General features: G+C 38.0%; 1 protein-coding gene across 1 annotated transcript in view; it reads left to right on the plus strand.

Moving 5' to 3' along the window:
- Positions 1–22,641, plus strand: part of LOC133996800 (collagen alpha-1(XIV) chain-like) — a 204,443-nt gene that overhangs the window by 159,487 nt on the left and 22,315 nt on the right. Inside the window, 6 exon segments of the mRNA XM_062436384.1 lie at positions 2,338–2,480; positions 2,701–2,810; positions 12,962–13,120; positions 15,384–15,461; positions 15,576–15,662; positions 16,170–16,223. Of these exon segments, the coding sequence (XP_062292368.1) occupies positions 2,338–2,480; positions 2,701–2,810; positions 12,962–13,120; positions 15,384–15,461; positions 15,576–15,662; positions 16,170–16,223 (631 nt within the window).

Raw genomic sequence — 22,641 nt, forward strand, 5'->3', positions numbered from 1 at the left:
CAGTAGAGTATAAGTACCTCAGACTGTACTACAGTAGAGTATAAGTACCTCAGACTGTACTACAGTAAAGTATAAGTACCTCAGACTGTACTACAGTAAAGTATAAGTACCTCAAACTGTACTACTGTAGAGTATAAGTACCTCAAACTGTACTACAGTAGAGTATAAGTACCTCAGACTGTACTACAGTAGAGTATAAGTACCTCAAACTGTACTACAGTAGAGTATAAGTACCTCAGACTGTACTACAGTAGAGTATAAGTACCTCAAACTGTACTACAGTAAAGTATAAGTACCTCAGACTGTACTACAGTAGAGTATAAGTACCTCAGACTGTACTACAGTAAAGTATAAGTACCTCAAACTGTACTACAGTAGAGTATAAGTACCTCAGACTGTACTACAGTAGAGTATAAGTACCTCTAACTGTACTACAGTAGAGTATAAGTACCTCAGACTGTACTACAGTAGAGTATAAGTACCTCAGACTGTACTACAGTAAAGTATAAGTACCTCAGACTGTACTACAGTAGAGTATAAGTACCTCAAACTGTACTACAGTAGAGTATAAGTACCTCAGACTGTACTACTGTAGAGTATAAGTACCTCAGACTGTAGTACAGTAGAGTATAAGTACCTCAGACTGTACTACAGTAGAGTATAAGTACCTCAGACTGTACTACAGTAGAGTATAAGTACCTCAAACTGTACTACAGTAGAGTATAAGTACCTCAGACTGTACTACAGTAGAGTATAAGTACCTCAAACTGTACTACACTAAAGTATAAGTACCTCAGTCTGTACTACAGTAGAGTATAAGTACCTCAGACTGTACTACAGTAGAGTATAAGTACCTCAGACTGTAGTACAGTAGAGTATAAGTACCTCAGACTGTACTACAGTAGAGTATAAGTACCTCAGACTGTACTACAGTAGAGTATAAGTACCTCAGACTGTAGTACAGTAGAGTATAAGTACCTCAGACTGTACTACAGTAGAGTATAAGTACCTCAGACTGTACTACAGTAGAGTATAAGTACCTCAGACTGTAGTACAGTAGAGTATAAGTACCTCAGACTGTAGTACAGTAGAGTATAAGTACCTCAGACTGTAGTACAGTAGAGTATAAGTACCTCAGACTGTACTACAGTAGAGTATAAGTACCTCAGACTGTACTACTGTAGAGTATAAGTACCTCAGACTGTACTACAGTAAAGTATAAGTACCTCAGACTGTACTACAGTAGAGTAAAAGTACCTCAGCCTGTACTACATTAGAGTATAAGTACCTCAGCCTGTACTACAGTAGAGTATAAGTACCTCAAACTGTACTACAGTAGAGTATAAGTACCTCAGACTGTAGTACAGTAAAGTATAAGTACCTCAGACTGTACTACAGTAGAGTATAAGTACCTCAGACTGTACTACAGTAGAGTATAAGTACCTCAGACTGTACTACAGTAAAGTATAAGTACCTCAGACTGTACTGCAGTAAAGTAGAAGTACCTCAGACTGTACTACAGTAAAGTATAAGTACCTCAGACTGTACTACAGTAAAGTATAAGTACCTCAGACTGTACTACAGTAGAGTATAAGTACCTCTAACTCTACTACAGTAAAGTATAAGTACCTCAGACTGTACTACAGTAGAGTATAAGTACCTCCGACTGTACTACAGTAAAGTATAAGTACCTCAGACTGTACTACAGTAGAGTATAAGTACATCAGACTATACTACAGTAAAGTATAAGTACCTCAGACTGTACTACAGTAAAGTTTAAGTACCTCAGACTGTACTACAGTAAAGTATAAGTACCTCAGACTGTACTACAGTAGAGTATAAGTACCTCAGACTGTACTACAGTAAAGTATAAGTACCTCAGACTGTACTACAGTAGAGTATAAGTACCTCAGACTGTACTACAGTAAAGTATAAGTACCTCAGACTGTACTACAGTAGAGTATAAGTACCTCAGACTGTACTACAGTAGAGTATAAGTACCTCAGACTGTACTACAGTAAAGTATAAGTACCTCAGACTGTACTACAGTAAAGTATAAGTACCTCAGACTGTACTACAGTAGAGTATAAGTACATCAGACTGTACTACAGTAAAGTATAAGTACCTCAGACTGTACTACAGTAAAGTTTAAGTACCTCAGACTGTACTACAGTAAAGTATAAGTACCTCAGACTGTACTACAGTAAAGTTTAAGTACCTCAGACTGTACTACAGTAGAGTATAAGTACCTCAGACTGTACTACAGTAGAGTATAAGTACCTCAGACTGTACTAACCTACAGTTCTTATATAACTCTCCTCCCTGTGTGGCTCCCAGGTTCATGCATCCTGAAGGACTCCCCTCAGACTACACCATCACGCTGCTCTTCAGGCTGCTGCCCAACACGCCCGAGGAGCCTTTCGCCATGTGGGAGATCCTGAACCAGAACAACGAGCCGCTGGTGGGAGTCATCCTGGACAGTGAGTCTGAAAGCTCACCTGAGGGGAAACATCTATATGAGCATAATACATCTCTCCTTTCCTTCTGTCATGTTGGCTTTATTTAAGTAGAGACACTAAACTCCTGCATGAATGTATTAAATAAGATCAGGAAGGAAGGAGCTGTTCTTAAAGTGAGAAGGGAGAAAATGAATATAATAGAAGGATTTATTTGACGTGTGGTTTCTCTGTGTTCCTGCAGACGGAGGAAAGACTCTGACGTTCTTCAACAACGACTACAAAGGAGAGTTTCAGACTGTCACCTTCGAGGGGCCGGAGATCAAAAAACTCTTCTACGGCAGCTTTCATAAGGTCAGAATCACTCTGTCTTCTTAGATGAAAGAGATAAACCAGAATATGTTTCAGTGTGATGTCAGTATGAGCTGCTGCATTATACACTACAACCACTGATGGAGGAATAAACCCACAGTCCTCCTTCTGTGGAAACATGGATGTAAAAGTTTAATCTGAAGTTAATATGAAGCTTCAGTCGTCTGAATGAGTCTTCATCTTCATCTTCTATGTTTCAACGTTACAGTGTTTTTAGTAGCAAAGTCTTTTTGTTACTATGGTTACACCACAGCTCAACAGGGAAACACTAAGAGGGAATCTGATGCTAAAAAGACTGATACTACAAAAAGTACTACTACTACAGAAAGTACTACTTTTACTACTACAAAAAGTACTACTACTACAGAAAGTACTACTTTTACTACTACAAAAAGTACTACTTCTACTACTGGAACAGCAACAACTACTACTACTGTTACTACTACTGTTACTACTACTGTTACTCCTCCTCCATGTACTCTCCCACTCAGTAAACATGTCAGATATAATTGATATAATAACTCACACTGATGAAGCTCAATAGAAGCTGATCATCTACTTTATAATGACTGTGTAGAAACACTGTAGATTTATTCCTCCATCACTTTACATTGAAAGCACATTAGAAGGTTTTAATAGTCAGTATGAACAGGAGGAATGATTACAGAGAGGAAAACATCTTTACCTGTTCATATGGACACCTGACTGCTGGTTTTAAGACAGATTTCCCAATGCAGGTATCATTTAATATGACATACCTGCATTGGAGGGCAACAGTGTGCAGACATTTTTCTGCCTTTACAGATTTAGTTTTTTGGGTCCAGCACCTGTTTGTTTTTTTTATCCACACAACCAAACACATTTTTTGAATTAAGACATTCTTGAAAAAATGTGAACGTCTCCTTTTAAAATATCAGGAGGAAAGAATCTGTTGGCCTTCTTTCGTTCCATCTCTCATCTCCTCCTCCTCTTCCTCCTCCTCCACCCTTCCTCCCGCTCATTCCTCTCCTATCTAAACCCCGAGCTGAGCACAGACTCGGTGTTATGAGTCCTGACAGGCTGACTGAAGTTGCGTTTTCGCCCTGAGACTGAACCTGCTGGCTGTCTGGTTGTGTGTCAGTGCTCAGAGACTCACACACTGATCCACAGTCACTCCTGTCTGCTCGCTGTCAGCACAGCTTATCCTGCCTACCTCTTCACCTTTTGTTCTGCTGTGTGTGCGTGCGTGTGTGTGTGTGTGTGTGTGTGTGTGTGTGTGTGTGTGTGTGTGTGTGTGTGTGTGTGTGTGTGTGTGTGTGTGTGTGTGTGTGTGTGTGTGTGTGTGTGTGTGTGTGTGTGTGTGTGTGTGTGTGTGTGTGTGTGTGTGTGTGTGTGTGTGTGTGTGTGATATGATAATCCTAGAGGACCAGCGCCTGCAGAGCTTTTCCTGAAGAGTCTGTGTGACATTTGTGTGAGTTTATATGATGACAGATCAGAGGATGTCACTAATTGGACTTTTAACAGATTAAATGAACTCCTGTTGGCCACCAAAGTTCAGTTTTTATTGAACTTTTTTGTCCCTTTGTCACATTAATTAGCTGTGAAATGAGGGTTAGCGTTAGAAATACTCTGTAGTGAGGTTTTTAAATCTGATCACAGGATTTATGTCACAGTTCTGCAGTGGATGTCATTGTGTTTTATACGTATGGATTTATAAACACACACTACCACACATACTCACTCACTCTATATTTTAGTCCATCCATCTATTTTCTGCTGTTTATCCGGGGTCGGGTCACGGTGGCTGAACAATGAAACCCAGACTTCCTTCTCCTAGAGGAACTCCTCTAAAGGGAGGCGTCCCGACCAGGAGCCCAAACCACCTCAGCTGGCTCCTCTCAGCTCTACTTCTAGCCTCCCCTGGATGTCTGAACTCCTGACTCTATCTCTGAGCGGCTGAGCCCAGAAACTCTCTCTGGAGGAAACTCATGTCAGGCACTTGTATCCATGATCTCATTGTTTGTGTCTCTACCCAAAGCTGGTGACCATATAGGTGAAGGTTGGGACGTAGACTGACTGGTAAACTGAGAGCTTCCCCTTTAGACTCAGCTCTTCCTTCACCAATATCCTATTTAGACATATTTTAGTATAAAGCATAAAACTTAAATCCTGGCTGTCCTCTCACTGCAGACTCTAGGCGTCAAATCCAGAAATATTTACAGCGTTGTGATTAGATTTGATCTGATGCCTAAAATGCTGCATCAGGTATGAAGCTTAACATGTTTTTTACTCCACAAAGAACCAATATCCATAAACGGTGTGAGCGACTTCAAGCAAATGTCAGCAAAGCATTTATCCTCTGCTTATCTGTTGTGTCAAAAGTGTCAAAAAAACAACCTTTAAAATAGTCCCACCAGGATAAAAGAGCAGTTTTCCCAGAAGTCAGACTCTGACTGACGTTACACTAAATTACAGGAAATCAATTATCTTCTTCTCTGCTTTAAAACAGCATCACACACTGTGCTGCTGGTGGTAACGACTGTCTCAGAGCAGCGAAGAAGAAGATTGATTTCCTGTAATTTAGTGTTTAATGCAGTCAGAACGGGCAAAATGTCAGCAATTATTCACTCTGTTCATCCCAAGAAGTAAGAAAACAATGTGTGGAGGATGCAAGGCTTCAATTAGCATCATATTTATGTATTTATATATATTAATATTAGCATTAATGTTATTATATTTTAATATGAAGCTGTCTGCGGTGCACCAAAGTGTTGTTTCATACTGTTAAACCCAGAGAAAATCACTCTGACATTTACAACATGTTTCCCTCCTGCAGCACATAATGTCTCCTGTCTGCTGTGTCCTGAACTTTTAAGATACTTTCACTATTCATCCATCCTTTTTACAAAACCACTTATCTTACACGGGGTCACAGGGGGAGCTGCAGCCAATCCCAGCTGTCATTGGGCGAGAGGACAGGTCACCAGTCCATCACAGGGTTAACATATAAAGACATCTCCACATCACACCTACCTGCAATTTAAAGTCTCCATTTAACCTGAGCTGCATGTTTTTGGTCTGTGTGAAGAAGCCAGAGAACCTACACAGGCAGGAAGAGAACATGCACACATAGAGGGATCACAGATATTAATACCAGTATCAAAAATGCATCAAATACAGCCTTAAATGCTGCATCAGGTATCCACAATGTATGCAGCTCTACTGTATTCACCTGTGTGCAGCTTAGCATATTTTTTACTGCAAGCTTGTGTAACTTTGAGCACACGTCAGTAAAGCATTTGTCCTCTGTGTGTCTGCTGGGTGAAATATGACAACAACTTTACTTATAAAGCAACTGGAAAATGAGGCAAGGCAGCTTTATTTATATAATGCATTTCATACACGGGAGCTACTCAATGTGCTTTACATAAAAAAATGTACTCCTTCCTCACCCCCTCCTTTCCTTCCTTCTTCCTCCTTTCCTTCCTTTTTCCTCCTTTCCTTCCTTCCTCCCTCCCTCCTTTCCTTCCTTCTGTCCTCCTTTCCTTTCCTTCTTTCCTTCCTTATTCCTCCCTTCCTTCCTTCTTTCCCTCTTTCCTTGCTCCCTCCTTTCCTTCCTTCCGTCCTCCTTTCCTTCCGTCTTCCTCCCTTCCTTCCTTCCTTTCTTTCCTTCTTCCTCCCTTCCCTCCTTCCTTCTTTCCTTCCTCCTTTCATTCCTTCTTTCCTTCCTCCTTCCTTTCCTTCCTCCTTCCTCCCTTCCTTCCTTGACTCGAGGACAACAGGAGGGTTAATATCAGTAAAACAACATACAGTGTAAATTAAGGATTAATATTTAAAGTGCTTTATAATCAATCATAATCACAAACAAAGCAAAAGTCCTTCAGAGTAAACTTGACTTTACCTCCAGCAGAACGTTAATGAAAGCAGACTTCAGACTGTCGCTCACAGTGACAGACTGATGGAGCTGCTGCAGGTTATTAACAGTCTGCATCCTGCTGTTTATAGACTAGAATCATCTGTAAACATCAGCTGCTGATGAACTACTAAATGATTTCTTTAAGAGCAGCAACATTTGACTGTAAGTACATAATGAAACCAGTCACACCACAAACAGCCACATAGGAAAAAACTGTCAATTAAATCTACTGAAAACACCGTTATCACAATAATCTCATGGTATATTCGAGGATATTCCTATTTGTTATGTATGTGTACATAGACTGTATATAAGAAATGGACGTAACATCCGTGACGTCACCCATTGGTTTGTGGACTGCTGCTCGGAGGCCAATAGTTTCGGATCTGAGCAGCGCCATCTTGAAAATTTCCGGTGCATGCTGGGTAAAAAAAAAACAGGGATTCTACTTATATGGGCATCAGGAGGAGGATGAGGCGCCCTCCTGAACCTGTGAACCAATCAACCTGTCAATCACGACGTAGCCACGCCCTAATGCATACCCTGCTTTATCGTCACATATAAAATCAGGGAGGCCAAAATGTCCCAAATGAACATCATACTGCATTGAAGAAGGCTTTAAACTAGCGATTGAGACCATAAACACATTTTGAAAACGTTTACTGAGGTTAGAAATCAAGTGAGAAGTTGGTGAATTCTCCATTGACTTGTATAGAGACGGAAGTCCTTTTGACAACCAAAACTGTCGCCCCCTGGTGGCCTTTTGATAGAATGCAGTTTTAAGTTACTTCCGCATTGGCATCATTGCAGAGGACCGAACTCCCCGCCTGGTGTGTACTCAGCAGATTCTAACTATCAAATAAAGAGTATAACAAACCAAATGAATGCACACTTTAGAATAAAACGCTGCATTTATTTCCTCTAATTTAAATCTACTCGTCTTTCTTGCATGGAACATTTTAACAAGTCAGTTTGCACGGCTGGGAATTTTAATTACATATATATATATGTAGGAGCCATTTCTATGTCAATGTGTGGAAGGTACCAAATTGGGCCAGTAGGTGTCCTCATGGTGTTGGGTGTACATTTCTGTATAGGTGGGAACTTTCTGACAGGGGTCAGGTGTTGCTAGACGGAGGAGCACACAGTTTTTCGACCGCTCCGGTCTCCGTCACGTTTGTCTTGTTGTCTGTGGCACAGCTGAATGAACTTTATATGCACTGGCAATGGATACTTGCATGTCATTGAATATCCTGGAAACTGTGAGAAATAAAATACGCATCAAATCAAGAAGGGAAATCAGGAAGCTGTTTGTTTCACTAGACACAAGTTATAGTCGTGCAGTAGCCAGCGCGTCGACTACTCTTAGCCTGTCTATGCAGCCCCTCAGTGGCTTTAAGTTTTAGATTTAGCCGCTACAATATATATTTATATATTTACCCTCCGGAAAATGGAGAAAGAGAGAAACACACTCAGACACAAGCTCAGGTATTAGTTTCTTTATTTATTTACTTATTGGGATCAAACATTTGTTTCATTATAATTGAACAAAATCACCCAAGAAATAAATAAACTTGTCTTTCATTGATCAGTTTTTGCAGCAACTGCTCACCAATAACTTTTAAAGGGAGGAGAAGTGGTTTTTAAAGTGCAACAAAAAAGGTAGGAAACAACACAATTAAGTGCAGACAATTATTAAAAGTTTTTTTGGGGATTAATAATCACATTTTCTGTTTGATTCTTGTACTAATGTAATCCCATATATAAATATAACAGCAGATAACATGCGAGTCAGTCAGCTGCTGTCCAAAACTCCTCTTTCTCCTCCACAGCAGTGTGTTTCTAGAGGAGGGTTAATAGAGTTCAGGTATGTGTGTGAACAAGTCTGAACATCATCCAATAAACCAGTCACAGCGTAGAGGGGACGGAGTCGAGGAGCCACTCAGCAGCGTCGCTCAGGCAGATGATTTTAGTTTCTAGCTTCAAAGCAGGATGCTGTAAATGTGCTTCTATTATAATACTGTAAAAAAATAATGTTAAAATGAGGCTCTGCTTTATTGGGTTTGTTCTTTAAAGGGGAACTTTGATATTGGAAGCAAAATCTGGATGTTTGTATTTTTTGAATAAGCCTCAGTAAAGCCTCACATTTCTACTTTATTTGCTTTTTCATCCATATATTAAAAAATGTTAAAAAAAAGATAAAAAGTATTTTTGGTTAAATTGATTTTCTTTATGTGAGCTGCTGTGAAAACAACATTTAAGCATCTTCACTGATTTATTGGACATTGCATCAGCAAATATATTTGTAGAAGATTCAAAGCCAGCCAAATGATGTTCTATTACCTTTTACATACTGTTCATATTCTACCCTCGCTGTATGTTCCCCGCATAAAAAGTGTCTTTACCAAATGTTGATGTGTTTAGAAAGCATCAATAGTGGATCTGACTGATCAATAAATGTGATTAAACCTTGATTCATGTCTCAGAGAGCAGAGAGAGTGTATTTTTTAGCTTTTACACCACTAAACATCTCCTATCACACAATATCATGTCCTATTTTACCTAAGACATGAAAATATAACATAGCAATAATGATGGAAATGTCTCTTTTTGGTAGTTTTGAGTCTCTTTAGTCTCTCCATCTCTAAGTTGCTACGGTAACTAGATGGCAGCTGTCACTCAAACTAACTGTAGGTTGTTTTTAGTCATTTTTATGTCTCTTTTTGGTGGTTAAATGTTATTTTATGTAAAGGTAAAATGAGCAGAACTTTATGGAGCTGTGGTGTTTATTGTAGAACCATTAGAGCCATCAGTCTTCACTGCTACATCATAAAAAGAAATCCTCATAACTACTATCTTATTAAAACTATTAACTATTCATTTCACTAAAACACATGTCAATAGATACGGAGATAATCTGACCCAGAACAGCCTCAATGGACAAACATGTATAGCATCTATACAAAAGTAGAACATTTTAATATATTTTCATTTTTGTGCATTTAGGAAAAGTCATCAAATGTATGTAAAGGTTAATAATATATGTTCAGTGTCTTCTATTTACTTTCTGCTAAAATAACCGATGTTTCAGTTCAGATAGTGCCTACAGTGATATTAAACTTTCATGTGTTTATGTTTAAATACTGGATGAGAGTCACCACCTTTTAAATCTGAGGTCATGATGGGTTGCTCTGCAGGGGAAAAGATGCACCGCTCCTTCTGGGTTCAGAGAGTTCAAGTATCTCAGGGTCTTATTTATGAGTGAGGGTAAATAAAGGAAGATCAGTGCAGCATCAGCAGTAATTCAGGTGTTGTGGTAAAGAAAGGAAGAGCTGAGTCTAAAGGTGAAGCTCTCAGTTTACCAGTCGGTCTACGTCCCAACCTTCAGCTATGGTCACCAGCTTTGGGTAGAGACACAAAGAATGAGATCGTGGATACAAGTGGGTGAAATGTTGCATTGAATAGAGCCAGCTGAGGAGGATCCTCCTGGACGCCTCATTCTGGAGGTGATCCAGGTACGTCCGACTGGGAGGAGACCCAGAATATGATGGAGGGATTATATATATCTGCTGGTCTGGATGGATGGAGGCATGGATGGATGAAAAGAAGGAGGGATGGATGTATGGATGGATGGAGGGAGGAAGGAGGGAGGGATGGATGAATGGATAGGATGGATGGAGGGAGGGAGGGAGGGATGGATGAATGGATAGGATGGATGGATGGATGGAGGGATGGATGCTTGGATGGATGGAGGGATGGATGGATGGATGGAAAGATGGATCGATGCATTGATGGATGGAAAGATGGATGGATGGATGGATGCATTGATGGATGGAAAGATGGATGGATGCATTGATGGATGGAAAGATGGATGGATGCATTGATGGATGGAAAGATGGATGCAGGCAGCACTTGGTTAAAGTTACACAACGATCATGTTCTTGGTTGCATACACTTTACAGTTTGTTGCTCAGAAGTCGAGTAGCTCGTCTACTGATCGGAAAATCTGTGGTTCGAAGTCTCTGCGGGCAACATAATGAACCCCAAAGTGTGTGTGCGTGTGCGCCATCAGTGTATAAATGTGTGTGTGTGAATGTATGAATGTTTGCACGTATGTAAAGTATATATGAATGCAGTCCGTTATTATCGGCCTCCTCTCTGTTTTAACTTTTTGATTATACTTTATTAAGTTTTTGCACGGGGAGAATCCATCTTAAATAAAATACATCATTAAACAATATTAATAATATCGTTAATCTTAAACATTAACAAGTGTAAAGGTGTTTTTTTACAGTCTGAATCTTCTGGTTTTATGTGGAGGGAATGTGATTGCTTTATATTAACCTACAGGTAGAGGGCGCTGTTCTCCCACTGCACTAACAACTAACCACTGACCCTAACCCACTGAGTTCAAGGCTCAATTAAAGGAAGGAGTGAAAGAGTGATGATTAAAAAATAAAACTTTTTTAAACTATTATTTAATAAACCAGCAGCCAAACCTTACTTTAGTAGATGTGCTTTTATCTTTTATTATTTTTATTTTATGAATCATCTCCTTTTCTTTTCCTTTACCTCACTCCTGTCAGGCATCATTGCATTGTATGTTAATGATTGATATGACCATCAAATAAGAGCCAGAAAATTCAGATTCTTTTAACTGTGTCTGTTTATCTGAAGTAATGAAACACTTTGCATATATGAGTTTTATTTCTTTTAAACAAATAAAAACATATTGACTACAAACATTTTTAAGCCCTTATAGATCCTGCATATCAGCCACAACATGAATTAATGCAATAAAATGACAATCTTATGACAGATTTACAGATAAGTGAGCTTCTATAGCTGCTGTATGTATCAGTATCAGTAACTAGTTCAGGGTTTTTCTCAGTTTAACTTTTTCTAAAAAATCTCCAGGCCTCTAAATTGTTTCTCACTGATTGACAACGTCCAAATAAAAGGTCCCCTGGTGGTTTATCTGTGTATTACATGCATCTGATCATATGAATCAGGTCTATTAAATATATATATATATATATATTTTTTTTTTTTTTTAATTTATTTTTTTTTTTTTTTGCTTAAGTTGTGTGTTTTGTTTGTAATGTATAGATTTTTAAAAGTGCTATATGAATAAATAATAATTATTATTTAATAATCAGGTTATATACATTGTTAGAAAGACTGAGGGCGGAACCTAAGTTTGTTGTTGCCATGGTTTCCTCTCCGTCCGGTTAATGCGTTACACGCTATGAAGCCGGCTAACTTTATTTTCCCTAAGGTGCGTCCTTAAATGATAAGTAAGTTATGTCAAGTGATGTTTCACTGATTATTTGTTTGACCATAACATGTTTATTGATTTATGTAAATTTGACGGTATTTATAGAATGTAAACGGCAGTTATAGCACTCGGTAGCACTCGTTAGCATTATGCTAGCACATTTCTATAACGGTTATAACGGTTTTCTGTTATCAGTGTTATAAATAGTAACAAGTTATTTTATCACCATTAACACTTTAATTTATTGCTTTGAGAGAAATTGTAATGTTTATTGAAGTCAATTCATATGTTTATTGAATGTTTATGATTTACACGATAGCCTCCAGTTACATCGTATACCATTGTTGCCATGGTGATTAACGTTACCGTTATATTGTTTCCAGACCATACACACCCAAATATCATCACATCCTCACATCATCCACCTCCAGTCATTTATAGTATAGATATAGTAGTAGTAGTAGATATAGTATAACATCTGCTGATGAAGAATTATAATTAAATGTTCACTAAATGAAGACTTCCGGTCCCTGACTCTTTAATGGGAGTCTCCATGTTGCCGCTTCAACCAGTATGACGTATAAAGTGCAGAAGAGCTGCTACAGACATTGCAGTTTGATAATTTTTGTTCTAAATCGTTGCACTTTAAGAGATAACCACAGTTACTTAAGTTTGCATTTTTATTTGGCAAAATTGAACAAACTATTTAATTTAAAATCTTTTCAGAAAGGTTCTTTGGCCTAAATTGTCTGTTTTATTTTTTTCTTTTAGGGCTATGTTTTATATAGGGACATGGTTTGGTTGCACTGTTCAGAAACTTGCAAATTAGTCTCAAAAATCAATGTAAAAAAGAAAAATTGTGATGGTGATTTTATTATAAAAAAAATGGTGATATGATATTTTTGCCATATCGACCACCCCTACTCAGAGTTAACGTGAACGTCTTTTTTTTTCTTGCAGCTTCACATCGCGATCAGCAAGACGAGCGCCAAAGTTGTGATCGACTGTAAGGCGGTGGCGGAGAAAGCCATCAACGCAGCAGGAAACATCACCACAGACGGACTGGAAGTTCTGGGAAGAATGGTTCGATCCAGAGGGAACCGGGACAACTCTGCACCGGTAAGAAATAAACAGCTTTCATGATATTCTCATTATTGTTGTTTCTGAGACGAGGCTGAAACTAGAGGTGATGGAGGGAATCAGATCAGTGGTTTCAAAACGTTTCTTTCCTTTTCTTTTTCTTCATTTTATGCATTCAGGGTTACTTTGGTGTAAAAGTGACTGGGGCGCTTTTTCAGACATGAGACGGTCATGTTACATTAGATCAGATTAATGTAAAGTGTTGCATGTATGAAAGGAGATTAATTTCTGCACTGATCTCACACAGATTAAAACCTTTTATCTCCATCAAAGGCACATTTGTGTCTAATTGGTTCAATCATCTAATGAAGAAGTGCAAAATAAGTGTTTTAATCTATTCTACCTATCTATTATATTAGATTAGATTTTATTGTATTGTATTTTATTATATTATATTATATTGTATTTTATTAAATTATATTATATTATATTCTACCTACCTACCTACATATTATATTATATTTTATTATATTAAATTATATTATATTATGTTCTATTATATTATATTATACCTACCTACCTACATATTATATTTTATTATATTAAATTATATTATATTATGTTCTATTATATTATATTCTACCTACATATTATATTTTATTAAATTATATTATATTATACCTACCTACCTACATATTATATTATATTATATTTTATTAAATTAAATTATATTATATTATATTATACCTACCTACGTATTATTATATTCTATTCTACTCTTTTCTATTCTATCTACCTATCTATTATACATATTCTATTCTACTCTACTCTATTCTATCTACCTATCTATTATACATATTATATTATATTATATTATAATTTATCTACCATTTACAAATGCAAACACATTTCCTGCCGCTCTCCTCCAGAAACATCAGAGGCAGATTTGTGTCTCATTGGTTCAATCATCTAATGAAGAAGTGCTAAATAAGCGTTCTCTACTTCTGAGAGCACAGACTGTTACTCATCCTGTCTTTTTTTAATTCTCTTTTTACAGCATTTGTTTTCTAGTTGAAGTGAAAACATGACATGAATCTGAGGCAGGATTAAAATCACTGACGATCTCTCTCTCTGTGTGCCGCTGCTATAAATCACTGCTTGTCTCGAGGCATTTTAACTCCTCGTAAATAAGGCTTTTAATCATAATCCTCCCTCTCTCTCTCTCTGTCCCTCTCTCTCTCCCTCTCTCCCTCTCTCTCTCTCTCTCTCTCTCTCTATCTCTCTCTCTCTCTCTCTCTCTCTCTCTCTCTCTCACACACACACACAAAAAGAAAGTGATTACCTCGGGTTTACAGCTTTCCTTTGAACCTTTTTTTTCTATTTTTGCACACAAGTCTGTGTTTTCAGTTTGTCTAATTAGGCGTGGTGAATTCAGAGGTACAAAATTAGAGTATTAGTCAGGGCCAACCTGTGAGTCATGGGGGGCTTTAAGACGCAGCGGGAGACTTTATTCCTCATCTTACATTGCAGAAATATTCAAAGAACTTTGAGTTTCTCCTTCAGGCCAGTGTACAACAAAACAAAAAAACCCTTCGTCCTTCAAGATAAGCTAAATTTGTTCCTCCTCTTCTGCTTTTTTCTGGTTGAGGAACCTTGTTGTAGTGTGAGGTCGCCTTGTTAACGTGCATACGATCAACGGTGAAGATTAACAGCAGGGTAGCGACCTCAGGCACATCTGCAGTTTGAACCACCCAACGTGCTACCGACACGGCCGAGGCTCGTGGAGAAAATATTAAAAAAATGACACCGTCGGGGATTATCTGACACATAAGTGGAATTCCTCGGCTTCAGAGTGTCAAGGGTTGTTTTGGTTTTTTTTACTTCTTCTTCAAAGCGAGATCAAACCAATTAGACACAAATCTGCCTCTGGAGGAGAGCTGGCTTGAAAATTGATTTGTTTGCATTCATAAAAGCCGCTCAAGGAAAATGGCTCGGCTACGAAGAGAAGAGTGAAACTGAGCCGGGATTCATTTATGTTGCTGCTTCTGGAGAATATAAGTGGGGTCGTCTTTCTGATTTCAGCTCAAAGTGACCCTTAGATGGAGTTATTAACCAGCTTCCTTTCAGGCAGACATTGATTTCTGTCCATTTTAGCTCTTTATAGCTCCTTTCATACATGCAACCACTTTACATTCATCTGATTTACTGTGACTTTAAAACCACAGCAGCACTGAGTGAAACATGGCTGTTAAATTCAGCCTGGTTGTATTTGAACATATTTCTGTGTTTTCTTCGTCTTCAGTTTCAGCTCCAGATCTTCGACATCGTCTGCAGCACATCGTGGGCCAACAGAGACAAGTGCTGCGAGCTCCCCGGTCTGGTGAGCTCAACGTTTGTTTGTCTGCACACAGAAAGACACACTCGTTTATTACCTGCTTTGTTTTTATCACTTCATCATGCCGTGTCTTTGTTTTCTTCCTTCTTCATCATCCAGAGGAAAGAGGTCGACTGTCCAGCTCTGCCCAAAGCCTGCACCTGCACCCAGGATAGCAAAGGCCCCCAAGGGCCCGCTGGACCACCGGTGAGACACACACACACATATACACACACACACATACGTATACATATACACACGTAAACATATACACATGCACACACACACACACTAATCAATCACTGAAAAGGATTAATATAGAAAGAAAGAAAGAAAGAAAGAAAGAAAGAAAGAAAGAAAGAAAGAAAGAAATAAAGGGACAGACAGACAGACAGAGAAAGAAAGTAGGCAACCATTTGTCATTTCTTTCTGTCTCTCTTTCTTCCCTTCTTTCTTGTACCTTGGTACTCATCAGGAGCACCTGAAAGTGGGAAAGGAAAAAAGAAAAGCGAGTCAGGGAGGGAGAGAGGAAGGTGTAACAGTTATTGTCTGAAGCTGAAAGAGAAAACAGTTCACATGAAATCAGCTCCTCCGTTCTTTCACACATTCATTCGTTCCTCCACTTCACTCCAGCACAGTCTCAATTTCTCTTTTTCACTTTGCCACAACAACAGTTACAGAGACTTTATGTTAATTAAAGCGTGTTTCAAACAGGGAGGCTCAGGGATCAGAGGAGCCAGAGGAGACAGAGGAGAGCCGGGTCCAGTGGTGAGTAACAGCTACACTCTGCACATAAACCTCAGGAAGTTAGCTGAAATATTAACAAACATCATCTTGATTTTATTTATTATTTTTCAACCTTTATATATTCAGCTAAGTTTGAATTGTGAGTTCTTTTGCACATGTTAAAGTTATAGTGTTAGTGTTTAAATGCTGTAGTACTGGTGCACACACACACACACACACACACACACACACACACACATTCCAATCCTGCACACTCACACAGAAGCAAAAACAGACAATAATGGATTTAGTTATTAATTTCATATTTGAAGCGTCTGCCTTATTAAATGTTGTGCAGTGATAGTGAGAATAAAAGCATCATTAGAGAGAGGAGAGTAAATAAAACACTGTTCACCATTGAGAACCGGCTGCTCGTTAAGGTAAGTACACAATATTACATGAAACTGATCAACATTATAAATCATATGGACGACAGCAGAAACATGTCTCATAATGTGAGCAGATAAAGGTTGGATGCCAGGATGCAACAACATTTCTATTACACATACATGCAAATGTAATCAAAGAGGTAAAGCTGCATTCAAGACCAATTACAGCTCTCATTTTGTCTGACAATTAAAACAGCTCTGACATTTAGAGATGTGACGAGATAAATGTGACACCAAACAATAAATAGATAAAAGTTAGTGAACTATGAGCTTCTACCTGCAGCAGGAGGAGGAGCAGCTATGGAAGCCTAATGATGCAAAACGTCAAACCAGTCACGCTACCAAATTAAAACACAATTTATAAGTGTGTTGATCTGTTTGTGTATTTGTGTGATACAGGATTTGTGCAACTTACTTTTACTTCTGTGTTTTTTTTATTAGCAATATGTTATAATTCATGATCATTTGATTCTTTATTTCATTTATATTTATATACTAGAATGTTTTCTATTCTTCATGCTTCAATTCTTGGTATTTATGATTATATATAATCTTGGTATTTATGCTTGTTATTTCCAAAAATACCAAAATGATTTATCTATAAAATATCTATCTATATGGGAGGAGGGAGGGAAACATTTTACAGTGCTTGCATATTGCGTTTGATAATTCCTACTTAGAAAGCAGAACTCAAGTGACATTCATTAAAAGATGATTAGTTAAAACTGTTTTGTTTTTGTTTTTTGCATTTTTGTGATTTTCAGTCAAATATAAACTATTATAACAACTTATTATTGCACAATGTTGCAGGCTAACCATGATATCAGTGGTTTGTACTCAGCGCTGCAGGAACGTCATGTTCTTGATAAACTCAGATATATAATGGTTGGTTACTTCTTGATTAGTTTAGTGTGTTATTTTATTTTATTTTATTTGTTTATATGTCAGGGACAGTGCATATTAATAATATGAATTAATAATGGCCAGGTGTGAGTTGCAATAAGTATAAAACACAGAGTGACATAAGTGACATAAAGACAGATAATAGAACAGGCTGTTCAGAAAATGACATTTTTATTGTAATGCAGCCTTTAAAAACAGGAGAAGACTCTTATTCCATATCACCTTATTACCATATTCAAAATCTAAGACGATATCTATAAAATTACACGATAACGATATAATATTGATTTATAGCCCAGGACTACACCACAATGACATCAGACACAAATCGGGACAAATACCACATTTTTTAACTAGCAAAGGCCTCCAAAGGGCCCGCTGGACCACCGGTGAGACACACACACACACACACACACACACACACACTCATATGTGATCAAAAAATCTAAATCATATTTAAGTAAAAGTATAGAAGTATTATCAGCTGCTTAAAATACTGTCATGAACATTAAAGCCTCGTGTACACTTCATTGTCTCATTTTGAACCTTTATTAACAACAACAAACATGAGGACAGAGAGGGAGTAATGACATGCAACAGTTACTTCTCTTTACAAATATAACTGGAAAGTCACCAGGCAGCTATCAGGAGACTCTCACAGATCCATTGTTTTTGAGATGTATCTTTGTCCACGATCCATAAACCTTGTTGATTAATGGACACTGGTAACGGTTCCGGCAAATGCAAAGACTGATCCTTTGCCCAGGTCCTGCAGAACAAACACTGTATTGATACAAGTAACCGCTGCAAAATACGACAGATGTTGAGGCCTGATTTACTCAGATCTAAATTGAATGCAGTGCAACCGATTGCACGTTTGGTTAGCGTGCACTTTACGGGTGATCGACTAATGACAACAGGTGCAGACAGCAGTATTTAAATGAGGGTTTTGCGTCTTAGTGGAGAGTTTGGACGAGCAGAAATGTGATCCCATGGAATTACAGGTTCTAGTGGAAGAGGTTAACAAATATATTGAGTTAAAGCAAAAAAAAAACTCCATATCGGAGAGTATCATGCTGCCTCACGCTACATCAGCAGAGCAAAAAACATCATTACAGTCTCCTCTCACCCTGGACACTATATCTTTGAACTGTTACCATCTGACAGACGCTACAGAGCAGCCAAAATAGTTTCAAATAGTTTCTTTCCTACAGCCATCAAGTAATGTTTTACTACTGCCATACAGACATGCACTAAGCAATTTAAATACTTTTATATGTATTAACTTATTGTATTTTTCTACCTCACTAAATATTCAGTGTCCTGTGTTTTTATGTTGAGATGCATCACTTGAGTGCCACAACCAATTTCATTGTATTCTTACACAAAGACAATAAACGTTCTCTCATTGTGATTCTGATTAAAACCAAAAATATTCCACTCCAAAAATATTAACACGGGTGGAAAAAATCTGTTCTCTGTGTTTTGTGTCATATTGCCTCTGTCTCCTCGTCTCCATAGTAACAGCAGGTTAATACCTGCCCTTCAAACTTATTATTTATAGACGCAGTTAGCGTCACCAACATTACCTTCAGGTTTGGTAAATCACAATGCGTGTGCTAAATAACATATTAGCATTTTCTCCTCCCTGTATTTTACACAATGGGGTTAAAACGTCTCATATTACATATTCATTATGACAAACAGACTAAATGGACAAATGCATATTATCTCAGTGCAACATGTTAGTAGATCAAATTGCACAATTTTTGCGTGTGATGTCAAGTTTGCACGTTTATACACACGCAAACCGTTAGTAAATCAGGCCCTTATAGTTTAAAAGGACACCCGTGCAACAATCCAAACTGAGTCTGGACTGACCCTCTTATTCACCATAGAAGAAGAGGTACACAGGGGATACGGGGGTTATGAGTTCTCTCTTTTCTTGCCCCATTTTTCTACTTTCAACAACAACAAAGATGGAGTCACACAAGTGAATTAATATGAAACCATTGGCGCCCTCATGTGGCCGCCTGATATATAGAGTCCAGGTTCAGCAGGCTGAGCATCTTCAGCAGTGGTGTCTCTCACTTTAGTTCAAAGGCCACATACAAACCATCTATTTATCATGTTTTAACAATATTAAGTCTGTTTTTTCAGATTATTTTGCACAGAAGCTGCTTGACAACATTCAGAGAACAGAGTTTTACACCACTGTTATCACACAATATCATGTCATATTTGACCTAAGTCATTCTGTCTTTTTCTGTAGTTTTCTAGAAGGAAAATATTTGCATAGAAATATTTGACACCCTTAATCTACAGTAAGCCACTGTTTTCAGGTTTGAGTTTGAAACTTCAATATCAGCCTCAGATAAAAAATCATGCTGTTTTATTTCTGGAACATTTATTATCTTCCTGCTTTTCATATAATGTAAAATATCTCACGTATATTTCAGTTGTGATTTGTCCACCCATTGCCATTCCCATTTCAAACCCCACGTATGCGTCTCCACACGCTTTAGGCCGATCCACGATGATCCACCTTTGTTCAGCCCCCTGATAAAATCCTGATCATTTGACAGAAAAGCAGATCATTATTTCTCTGTAGATACACAAGCATTTTTATGGTGGTGAGTTCTTGACCATTTAAGACAATCAACCAGATTTAAGGTGAGCACAGATTCTGCAGATTGATGTGAAAACAGCCTGAATGCTGCACAGTGAAGCTCAAACATCACATTAAATAAACAATAAGAACACAGACACATTTTTAAGTGGAGGGAAACTTTAAATGAGTCCTTTAACCCTTTACATACTGTTCATATTCTGACTCATAATTAGTCTCTACACCAATTCACATTCATAGATCCCCCATCAGTTATTAATTAATGTTTGATTAATCTTATGAAAAAAGATTATGGATTCACAATCACTATTTTATAATAATAATAGTTATTTATAATCCAGGTGAACATTTTATAGAATACGTTGAATAAAACATGTTTGAATGCTGATTTTTTTAGATAAACACAGTTAAAACTTTACATTTGCATACATAAAATGTGCATCATCTGCACAAAAATGTATTTCCATTGTTGTATACTGTCCCAGCCAGCATGTCCGTGTGGGCCCCACATGGGTTAAATGTGGGCTACTTGGGTACTGAGTGGGCTTGAACTGGGTACATTTTGCAGGTCTCACATGGTTTCAGTAACATGGACCCCACATGTGAAGCCCATGTGGGCTGGCTAAATGGATCCCATTTAAGGTCCATTCTGATCCCACATATCCCAACATATGGGGTCTACGTGAATGTCACCCAGCTGGGCCCGACCTGAAACCCAGTCAGAACCCACTTGAAGCCCATATGGGCAAACACAGGTGGGGTCACCATGGAAACTGCAGACAAACCCACTTAGGACCCATATTTCCAGCCCAAATTGAACCCTTATGGGGCCCACATGGACATGCTGGCTGGGAGAGTCTGGCTAAAAGAAATGTGTAGGGTGTTTTTACAGCTCTCAAATGTAAACAATGTGTCAAATTTGACTGTGAACAGTGTGTAAGGGTTAAGGTCCAAAAAGTAAAATATTTTAATCCTTTGACATTCTCTAAGGTTTTGTTTGATAACTAAAAGGCAGCGTGCATTGAATTACACACATACTGGCACACACATAAGCTCCCACATAGACAAATAAATCTTCTGCACACGCAGAGACTCACTCAGAGTGAAGCACAAATGAACACATTCACATAAAGTCACTCACTTGTTCATCTTTGGTGGTTATTATCACCAGATCTGCTGTTCTGTTCCGACAGTCTGCTCTGCTGTCATTCCAATTTCCCTTCTCGGTAGATTTGTAGTAACAACTGCTTTGAAACCTTTCCCATCCCTCAGGACACGAGCACCCTTATTAACAAAAAATATATAATAATTAAAATGTGTTAATGACAGATTTCACATCAGCTAATGACAGAATTATATGACTTAACATCTGCTAAATCTTTCTCACCAGAAAGCTTGTTAGTCTGTAACTGTGTATAATTTTTTTCCAGGCGGCTGTAATTGATTATGAGCTCATCTCTTTCCAAAGAGAGTGACATATCTGGTGAGAATGACAAACATAATTAAGCAAATGATCAAGATTTGAAAGTGATATTATAAAAGATACTATATTGAAATAAAGACGAGGTCCTCACAGAGTTTTAACAGGAGGGTGATCCCGATTACCAGCACCAGACACAGTAGACCCAGAACCGCTGTTGCAGCTTTGAAAGGGTTTCTTCGGACAGCAGGAGGACGCCTTTGAGTACGTGCTCCTGCAGAGGCAAAGTATGCAGAGACCACATTTCATTTATATGCGGCATATTTGAAGTAGTAGTTTTGACCAAAATGAGAACAGTGAGAACTACAGAGGCTGAAGAGAAAAGAGAAGGCATTGAGAAAACTCTCTTTTAAAAAGTGTGTTTCATCATTTTACTGCATCTTGTTGTTTTAAATAGTCAGCACACTGCACACAATTACAATTCAACAAGAAGCCAACAGGCAAGCTCACCACACTGACCCTAATGTTACAGGAACTAGATTCAATAATAATATCAGTATAAATGTGACTTTTTACAAACATGGAACTGCTCGGACTTATCTGAGTGCTTAATTTGAAGATATAATAATAATAATAATAATAATAATAATAATAATAATAATAATGCATTTTATATAAAGGTGCCTTTCAAAGCACTCAAGGACACCTAACAAGGCACATATAACACAACAACAGTACATTAAACAATATAAATCAGGTAACATTTAGTCCAAAGTGCATTAGTACAATATACAAGCACATGCTCACAAAAATATTTAATGTTGATTCTGCCGTTTTTAATACTCACCTCCTCCACACCGTGTCGATAAATTAGAACGATGTCCGCCGAAATTGTCCACGCTCTCGTAGATGTCGACCACTTTCTCCATTCTCTCTCCTCTGTCCTCGCGGGAGCTTTTGCTGTATCTCACATTCCTGGGTAAATTTGGCTTTTCGTAAATGTTGGAAGACATTTTAACGGCGGCGTGAAACAACTGAAAAAGTCTCTTTAGCTTTTTT

Source organism: Scomber scombrus, chromosome 16 (genome assembly GCF_963691925.1).
Source record: "Scomber scombrus chromosome 16, fScoSco1.1, whole genome shotgun sequence".
Classification (NCBI taxonomy): Eukaryota; Metazoa; Chordata; class Actinopteri; order Scombriformes; family Scombridae; genus Scomber; species Scomber scombrus.